General features: G+C 42.9%; 1 protein-coding gene across 1 annotated transcript; it reads right to left on the bottom strand.

Annotated features, from left to right (window-relative positions):
- Nucleotides 1–7341: 7341 nt before the first annotated feature.
- alg2 (ALG2 alpha-1,3/1,6-mannosyltransferase) lies at nucleotides 7342–10082 on the bottom strand. The gene has a single exon (XM_072253518.1). The coding sequence runs from the start codon at nucleotides 10022–10024 to the stop codon at nucleotides 8819–8821; it is 1206 nt and encodes a 401-aa protein (XP_072109619.1). The 5' UTR covers nucleotides 10025–10082; the 3' UTR covers nucleotides 7342–8818.
- Nucleotides 10083–10313: the final 231 nt, after the last annotated feature.

Here is a 10313-nt window from a genome sequence, read left to right as displayed (position 1 = left end):
CTAACAGTAGTAGTGAGGTATTAAACAGGAAATTAGAAACGTGTGCAATAAAGGAACAGCAGTTATAATGGGTGACTTCAATCTACATGTAGATTGGGTGAACCAAATTGGTAAAGGTGCTGAGGAAGAGGATTTCTTGGAATGTATGCGGGATGGTTTTTTGAACCAACATGTCGAGGAACCGACTAGAGAGCAGGCTATTCTAGAATGGGTTTTGAGCAATGAGGAAGGGTTAATTAGCAATCTTGTAGTGAGAGGCCCCTTGGGTAAGAGTGACCATAATATGGTGGAATTCTTCATTAAGATGGAGAGTGACATAGTTAATTCAGAAACAAAGGTTCTGAACTTAAAGAGGGGTAACTTTGAAGGTATGAGACGTGAATTAGCTAAGATAGACTGGCAAATGACACTTAAAGGATTGACGGTGGATATGCAATGGCAAGCATTTAAAGATTGCATGGATGAACTACAACAATTGTTCATCCCAGTTTGGCAAAAGAATAAATCAAGGAAGGTAGTGCACCCGTGGCTAACAAGAGAAATTAGGGATAGTATCAATTCCAAAGAAGAAGCATACAAATTAGCCAGAAAAAGTGGCTCACCTGAGGACTGGGAGAAATTCAGAGTTCAGCAGAGGAGGACAAAGGGCTTAATTAGGAAGGAGAAAAAAGATTATGAGAGAAAACTGGCAGGGAACATAAAAACTGACTGTAAAAGCTTTTATAGATATGTAAAAAGAAAAAGACTGGTAAAGACAAATGTAGGTCCCCTACAGACAGAAACAGGTGAATTGATTATGGGGAGCAAGGACATGGCAGACCAATTGAATAATTACTTTGGTTCTGTCTTCACTAAGGAGGACATAAATAATCTTCCAGAAATAGTAGGGGACAGAGGGTCCAGTGAGATGGAGGAACTGAGCGAAATACATGTTAGTAGGGAAGTGGTGTTAGGTAAATTGAAGGGATTAAAGGCAGATAAATCCCCAGGGCCAGATGGTCTGCATCCCAGAGTGCTTAAGGAAGTAGCCCAAGAAATAGTGGATGCATTAGTGATAATTTTTCAAAACTCGTTAGATTCTGGACAAGTTCCTGAGGATTGGAGGGTGGCTAATGTAACCCCACTTTTTAAAAAAGGAGGGAGAGAGAAACTGGGGAATTATAGACCGGTTAGCCTAACGTCGGTGGTGGGGAAACTGCTGGAGTCAGTTATCAAAGATGTGATAACAGCACATTTGGAGAGCGGTGAAATCATCGGACAAAGTCAGCATGGATTTGTGAAAGGAAAATCATGTCTGACGAATCTCATAGAATTTTTTGAGGATGTAACTAGCAGAGTGGCTAGGGGAGAACCAGTGGATGTGGTATATTTGGATTTTCAAAAGGCTTTTGACAAGGTCCCACACAGGAGATTAGTGTGCAAACTTAAAGCACACAGTATTGGGGGTAAGGTATTGATGTGGATAGAGAATTGGTTAGCAGACAGGAAGCAAAGAGTGGGAATAAACGGGACCTTTTCAGAATGGCAGGCAGTGACTAGTGGGGTACCGCAAGGCTCAGTGCTGGGACCCCAGTTGTTTACAATATATATTAATGACTTGGATGAGGGAATTAAATGCAGCATCTCCAAGTTTGCGGATGACACGAAGCTGGGCGGCAGTGTTAGCTGTGAGGAGGATGCTAAGAGGATGCAGGGTGACTTGGATAGGTTGGGTGAGTGGGCAAATTCATGGCAGATGCAATTTAATGTGGATAAATGTGAAGTTATCCACTTTGGTGGCAAAAATAGGAAAACAGATTATTATCTGAATCGTGGCCGATTAGGAAAAGGGGAGGTGCAACGAGACCTGGGTGTCATTATACACCAGTCATTGAAAGTGGGCATGCAGGTACAGCAGGCGGTGAAAAAGGCGAATGGTATGCTGGCATTTATAGCGAGAGGATTCGAGTACAGGAGCAGGGAGGTACTACTGCAGTTGTACAAGGCCTTGGTGAGACCACACCTGGAGTATTGTGTGCAGTTTTGGTCCCCTAATCTGAGGAAAGACATCCTTGCCATAGAGGGAGTACAAAGAAGGTTCACCAGATTGATTCCTGGGATGGCAGGACTTTCATATGAAGAAAGACTGGATGAACTAGGCTTGTACTCATTGGAATTTAGAAGATTGAGGGGGGATCTGATTGAAACGTATAAAATCCTAAAGGGATTGGACAGGCTAGATGCAGGAAGATTGTTCTCGATGTTGGGGAAGTCCAGAACGAGGGGTCACAGTTTGAGGATAAGGGGGAAGCCTTTTAGGACTGAGATTAGGAAAAACTTCTTCACACAGAGAGTGGTGAATCTGTGGAATTCTCTGCCACAGGAAACAGTTGAGGCCAGTTCATTGGCTATATTTAAGAGGGAGTTAGATATGGCCCTTGTGGCTACGGGGATCAGGGGGTATGGAGGGAAGGCTGGTTCTGAGTTGGATGATCAGCCATGATAATAAATGGCGGTGCAGGCTTGAAGGGCTGAATGGCCTACTCCTGCACCTATTTTCTATGTTTCTATTTCATAGAGTCTAGCAAATGAACAAAATTGGCTTTATAAAGAATTTATAATTCACTATTACAATGGGATAAGCATCCTTTATTTAAGATTAAACAAGATTGGGAAAAGGAACTCAATTTGACCTTTACGACGGAAGATTGGATGTGGATTCTGAAGCTGGTTAACTCTTCTTCGATCTGCTAGTCATTCACTGATTCAATTGAAAACTGTACATCGTTACCATTTGACGAAGGAGAGATTGTCTAAAATATTCCCTAATGATGATAGTTATTGTCAAAGATGTAAAACTGAGACAGCTATACTGACATACATGTTTTGGTCCTGTTCTATACTGGAACAGTTCTGGAAGTCAGTTTTTTCAACAATTTCTAAAGCACTTAAAATTAATTTACAACCTAACAAATTAACTGTGCTTTTTGGAATAATTCCTCAAAATATCCATGGTATCTCTGTGTCTGACCAACATGTTATTGCATTTGTTACATTGATAGCTAGGAGGGCCATTTTGTTGAAGTGGAAGGATACATCGGCTCCCATTTTGTCACAATGGTTCTCTCAAGTGATGCTATGTCTTAGTTTGGAGAACATTAGAAGTCGAACCTTTGAACCTATGTTTGATTTTGAGAAAAGGTGGGGTTCATTTGCTCGTTATTATCATTTGAGTTAATTAATGGATTCTCCACGATCTAATTGTAAATTTTTTGGTACTTTTTTTGCTGGCGGTTTGATGTTTATCTTTAGAAGCTTTATATATGACACATGGCTCTGGGGTTGAACACCTAATGGGTTTTTTTTCTTTGTTCCCCACTTTTCTTGCTTAGTAGGGGTTTTTTTTCATCACAAAAGTTTTTCAATCTTTAAACAATGTTTTTTTTCTTGAGACATTGTAAGTGTTGTTTACTTCAATGTACTCGTGTTTATTTTGGATAAAAATAAAAAGATTTGAAAAGAAAGAAAGAATGGATTGAACGGCTGATTTGGAAAAGACAAAAGGTGGAGATATATGTTTCCTGATAAACTCTGAGTGGTGCTCCAATGTGGTGGTTTTGTCAAACTCCTGTTCCCACGACCTTGAACACTTAACATTCAAATGCTGTCCGTTCTACTTACCTAGGGAGTTCTCCATAATCCTGACCACAGTTTATATACCACCAGTGGCCGACTATAATCAAGCGCTTAAGATATTGCATGATGCCATTTCCAAACAAAAACAGTCCATCCTTATGTATTACAAATCATAGTCGAGTGTTCACCAGGCTTATTTGAACCTGTAACACCTGGGGTCCCAACACACATAACCTCTTTTATACCAAGGTAAGGAATGTCCAGACTGTGTTTTCATAAATCTGATCACTTTACTGTCATTCTCCTAACTGAATACAGGCAGAGGCTAAAAGAGCAAAGCTTCAGAGATTAGGACAACAAAAAGGCAGTTACAGGAGGCAGAGGAACAGGTGTGGGGTAGCTTCGAGTCTGGACTGGGCCACTTACCTGTAGATCTGAATGAATACATGGTGGTTGTCCAAGACTTTATTAGAACAGTTGTAGATGAATGCATCCCCATAAAATCATTCAATCTTCCCCAACCTGAAGCCCTAGATAACCACGAGGTTCGCAATTTGCTGAGGGCCAGATCAGAGGCATTCACGTCTGGTGACCAAGGAAGTTACAAGAGGAACCGGTACGATCTCCAGAAAGCCAATTCATGGGCGAAGTGGTAATTCCAGACTAAACTTGAATCAATGAACGATGCTCAACAGTTGAGGCAGGATTTGAATACTATAACCTCTTATAAAGTTAAATCAAGCAACGTAGGTGACAACAGAGCTTCACTTCCAGATGAGGTCAATGCCTTCTATGCTAACTTTGACCATCAAAACATGGAGGAACTATCACAAACTCCCACAGCCCTTGATGGTTCTGTGATTTCACTCACTGAGGCTGACATGCGGACAGGTGAGTGAACCCATAGAAAGCACCTGAGAGTACCTGGCCAGGTAGTACCTGTGCTGATCAACTGACTGGAGTGCTCACTGAGGTCTTTAACATTTTGCTTCAGCAGTCCATTGTACCCACCTGCGTCAAGCAGGCTTCAATTATACCAGCGCCTAAGAAGAATGTTATAACCTGCCTCAATGACTATCATCCAGTAGCACTTACATCCATAGTGATGGAGTATTTTGAGAAGTTGGTGATGAAACATATCAACTCCTGCCTGAGAAGTGACTTGGATCAGCTCCAGTTTGCCTACCATCACAGCAGGCAACAGCAGATTACATTTCACTGGCTCTTCACTTAACCTTGGAACCAGCAATGATGCAAGTATCAGGATGCTCTTTATTAACTACAGCTCGGCATTCAATACCATCATCCCCTCAACACTCATCAGTGGTCTTAAAGACTTTGGCTTCAATGTCTCCTTGTGCAATTGAACCCTCACTGTCCACGCCCCAGTCAGTTTGGATTGACGACATCTCTTCCTCAATCTCCATCAGCACAGTTGCACAAGGCTGTGTGCTTATCCCCCTGCTCTCTTTGCTTTACATTTATGTCTGTGTGGCTAAGCACAACTCCAAAGCCACATTCAAGTTTGCTTACAACACAACTGTCTTAGGCCAAAACAAAGGTGGCGATGAATCAGCATATGGGAGGGAGACTGAAAATCTGGCTGAGTCTTCCCATAACAACAACCTCTTACTCAATATCAGCAAGGCCAAGGAGCTGATAGTAGAAGGAAAGCAGCAGCCCATGAGCCAGTCCTCATCAGAGGATCAGTGGAGAGGGTCAGCAACTTTAAATTCCTCATTGTTAATAATTCAGAGGACCTGTCCTGGGCACAGCACAGAAATGCAATTACAGGGAAAGTTCTGCAACGCCTTTACTCCTTTAAGAGTTTGCGAAGATTAGGCCTGACATCTAAAACTTCTATAGCTGTGTAGTGACTGGCTGCGTCACAGCCTAGTATAGAAACACCAATGCCCTTGAACAGAAAATCCTACAAACAATAGTGGACACCTTACAGTTCAGCACCAGAATTGAACTCCAATCTCCGGAAGACCCCGGGCTGTAATAGCATCACGCTAACCGCTACACTACCATGGTGCCCTCGGTAATCAAAATAAGATCGTAAGAGTGCAGAGAAAATGTACAGGATGTTGCCAGGATTTGAGGACCTTAGTTATAAGGAAGGGTTCAATAGGTTAGGACTTTATTCCTTAGAATATAGATTAAGGGGAGATTTGATAGAGGTATACAAAGTCATGAGGGGTATAGCAGGCTTTTTCCACTGAAGTTGGGTGTGACTGCAACTAGTGATCATGGTTTACTGGTGAATGGTGAAGTGTTTAAGGGGAACATGAGGGGGACTTCTTCAGAGGGTGATGATAGTGTAGAATGAGCTGCTAGTGTAAATGATGGATGCAGGGTCAATTTCAACATTTAAGGGTATGGAGGGCTATGGTCCGGGTGCAGGTCCATGGGACTAAGCACATTAATGGCAAGGCATGGACTAGATGGGCCCCAAGGCCTTTTTCTGTGTAGTGTTCTATGACCATGAAACAAATGGTAATGAAAGATCAGTGGTCTGAAATTTAGCACCATTTCCTGTAACATATGTCTAGCATTTCTAATATCTGTATTTTACCGTTCACAATTGATCTTAAAGGTGATGGAGAGTGACCTTGAAGCCAGCAAACCTTGTGAAGGTGCTACTATTTCAGGGATCTCCAGGATTTTGATCTAGCAATGACAAAGGGATGCAATGTAGCTATGGTGATAGTTAATAAGGGGGAAATATTGCTAGTGGCATTCCTATTTACATGTTACTCATCTTCTAACTGTACAGGATACATGTTATAGGTTTGAAAAGGAAGCCTTGGCAAGTTACTGCAGTGCATTTCAGCACTGAGATATTCTGTGTCAACTTATCAGGCATCGGACGGTGTGCCAATAAAGCAGAGAGCTGGCAGCATGATCATCTTCAAAACTCCACACATTTGGGCAAGCAATGAATATTCCATCAAACCCTGAACTAGACTAAGTAGAATGCTGTGTAGATTTGGGTGCCCCAACATCAAACATTTGAATAGCAGCAGGTTATTATGACCTGCTGAGTTTGTTCAGTCACTCAGTAAGATCCAGAATCTGAATATTGTATATCCAAGGCCAAGATAAACTTTAATTCAGCTTCCGCAGTTCTAGGGATAAAAACGCTAGATTCTTAACTCTTTCTCAGTTTCATCTTAAACAAGTGAGACTTCATTTTGAAAATTATGCCTTTTTCTAATTTCCCTGAGCACACTGAGAATCTTGGGTTAAATAAAATCCTCTCCTCATCTGTTTCTTTGTAAGACAAAGCAATTTTTGAGAGGAACAGATTCCATGAACCTTCCCGGAACTGCCCTTAAACTCTGTAAACAAGGGAGTGTGTGTGTGTGGTTTAATAAAGTAATTGTAGAATGATTTCCCATAGAATAGAGTCACTAAGCACTTATTTTAAAATTACTTCCATTAAAGATTAGAATAATTTACTTACACATTTGCTACATATTGCAGAGCTGTATTTGGCAAGAATAGCTGAGACAGATCTTTTTTTAGGGCAGAATTTAGTTTCATTTCCTCATTTCATATCATTGCTGATCTGATACAAGTTTTTTTAAAACTTAGTTTCTTCTAGTATAAAAGAATATGGAGTGTGGCAAAACTAATCCTCCAAAACGTAAAACTGCATTTGTACAAGAAATGTATAAATAGTTACCCTGAAGCAGTAATAAAATGACTCATCCTCCACAGGTTAAAATTAATTTATTGCTTTTAATTTTCAACAAATCCCATTTAGCCTTGAGCATTAATTTCACAGATTTACTAAAGATAACATTTATAATCCTTGTAGCTTTTATATTTAGTTTTGTACTTAGTAATTGAAGTGTTTGGTCCTACGATTCAGAAATAGTGGATTCAAAGTTACCTCACTGACTACACATGAAATTATTAAAAAGCAGGAATTGTCAATCCAGAGAGAAACAGAAAATCTAAGATTACCAATCTAATTACTCATGAACATATTGTACTGTTAATGACAAGTAGGAATGCAGTTGTAAAGAGCAACATACTACAAGTAATTTTTCAAACAATTGTTTGGTTCAAAGTAAGACACTGTTGTTGATTTTTGTTTCAATTCAATGAAATACAGTCAATTTGACTAATTTCTCCATATTGGTCTGAGTGGCAAAAGGCTTTTGAAACAAGGATTAATAGAAATATATTTTCAGAGTCATTTCTCATGATTACAATTTTAGTTTGATTTCCATTCAACAGAAACCACTGATTGTAATAAGGTTAATGTTAAATGTAACTTCTACAACAAACAGTTCCATGTATCCATTAACATTACTGTCCCTTTAGTAAGGAGCCTTTCAAAAATGGTTCCAACAGAAAAAGCATCTAAATCATTAAAAGCAGCAGGTTATGCTTGACTGACAACAATGAAGGCATAGGTATGCCAATAGCATTCAACAAGAACAGCTGGGAGTCGGGTCACCTCAACCAATGTAAGGATTTAGATGAGAGGACTTCAACAGTACCAAATAACAGAGTAAGCCACAGAGCTTCACTGAGTGGAGAAACAATACCACCAGCTCTGCTGGTTGAAGGGATAACTGGCAAAGATGTGCTCTTAATATGCTATGAATGTTGACATGCTCTGGCAACAACCAGTCATTCTGAAATAAATCTAAAGTTGGAAGAATACAGTGGGCAAGTATATAAATCACGCCTAGTAAACAGTGGGGTGAGTGAATTTTATTTTAAATAAAATAAAGAATTTGAGATTGCTTCTTTGGTAATGAAAAGGACTTATGTAACATTGCATGTGACATTTCAAAATAACGACAAAGTATCATTGCAGTACACTTATTATTTAGCTCACAAAATGCTAGCCATTTTAAAATATTTAATTGTTTGCATGAAGAACTTTTCATGTTGTTTTCCGCCATTTCTGCCCAGTCCAAAGAATCCCCTCATCTCATCTCCAAGATGGATCCCACTCTTTCTGCGATACCCCTGTTTTCCTTCTTGTCCAAAATTCCACCTGCCCTTTTGCTGGCCATTTCCACTACCGTTCATTTCACCTTAACAAGAGCCCCAAACTATCCTGCCGTATTGTTGTAATTTACCTGCGCCAGCTATTGAAAGGAATATTGTTTTCAATCAGTGTGTCTGACTGCGACTACAATAACACCGCAATTACATTCCAGTGTTCCAAGTTTCATTATGCTAAACTGCATATATAGCGATATAACTGTTCCTCGAAGGCATCTGTAGAAAATGTTTGGAGTACTCGAGTTCTGCCAGCGGCTCCCATTTTTGCCCGTAATTCAGGTGTCCTGACAATTTTCTCCATGGCTTCAGCGAAGCAGCTGGGTGACGGCTCACACAGGAAGCCGGTGACCCGGTCCTGGACTGACTCCAATGGCCCTCCCGAATTGGCGGCGATGACCGGGCGCCGGGTGTACATGGCCTCCAGAGGCACAATGCCGAAGTGCTCGTTGCTTGGGGTGTACAACACGCAGCAGCAGCGGCGAAGAAGCCAAACCTTCTGATCGTCCGTGAACGACCTGATGAAAGTCACATTGTCGGTCAGCTCCAACCGGGCCGCCAGTTCCTGCAACTCGCTGTAATATTCTACGTTTTCCTCCAGCCTCTTGTCGTAGCCGCCGGCCAGGACAAGGTGCACCTTCTGCCAGTCGGCCCAGGCCAACCTGGCGCGCAGGGCGTGTAAGGCCTCCAGGCCCAGAGCCAGGTTCTTCTTCCGCTCAAACCGGTTGATGGAGAGGAAAATGAGCTCCTTATCAGGAAGCAGCGGGGTGTCGAAGCCCGTGGGCTCCCGGTCCAAAGCGGCGAAGTTCAGCGACGGGTACAGCACGTCGAGCTCTAGGTGGGCCAGCGACTTGAAGGTGCGCTTGAAGACACCGGCCGTGAACTTACTATTGACGACTATCTGGTCCGCCAGGCCGGTGGTGACCTCCTCCAGCCAGTCGAGGGGCCGCCGGTACAGCCGCTTGACTGCGGTCCGCCTGTGGGTCAGCAGCAGGTCGGGGAAGTGGCAGTAGAAGAAGACTCGCTTCGGGCGCCGGCACAGCTTGAGGACGGGCAGGCAGGCCGAGACCTGGTCGCAGAAGACCACATCGAACTGTTCGCCGCTCAGGAAGACCAGGTAGAAGGCGACGAAGAGCATCCGCAGGACGGCGCAGATGGCGTGCCCGCGGCCCAGCACACTGCGGGGCAGCCAGTCGCCGGCGCACTGAACCCGCAGCTCCGGGTCCAGGCTCTCGCTGAAGCAGCGCGCCGGGTCGTGGTGAGCCGTCCAGATCTGCACCTGTAAGCCGCGGCGGCGCAACGCCAGCGCTGCGTCCAGCACCAGCCGCTCAGCCCCGCCGATGCCCAGGTCGGGGTGCAAGAATACCACACTCACCATGGCCGGCCAGCCGGCACTCGGCCCGTCTCCCCCTGCAGCCCGGGGGGTCCTCAGCCGACTACGCTGTCCTCAGTGGAGCCTGAGCAAAAATAAAGGACCATTGCCACAAGTGCCGAGGCGCTGTGAAACGTGTGTCTTGCATACAGATTAAATTATTACACGCTGCATTAAAGTAGTCAAGATTTAAAAAACCGGATACAGAGAAAATGCAGGCAAAGGGATAATAAAGATCAAGTCATAACGAGGTTGATTATCTTGTACATACTATAAATTCAATGAAGTTACAGGC

This window comes from Mobula birostris, chromosome 3 (assembly GCF_030028105.1).
Source record: "Mobula birostris isolate sMobBir1 chromosome 3, sMobBir1.hap1, whole genome shotgun sequence".
Taxonomy (NCBI): domain Eukaryota; kingdom Metazoa; phylum Chordata; class Chondrichthyes; order Myliobatiformes; family Myliobatidae; genus Mobula; species Mobula birostris.
This window is presented reverse-complemented; position numbering and strand designations above follow the sequence as displayed.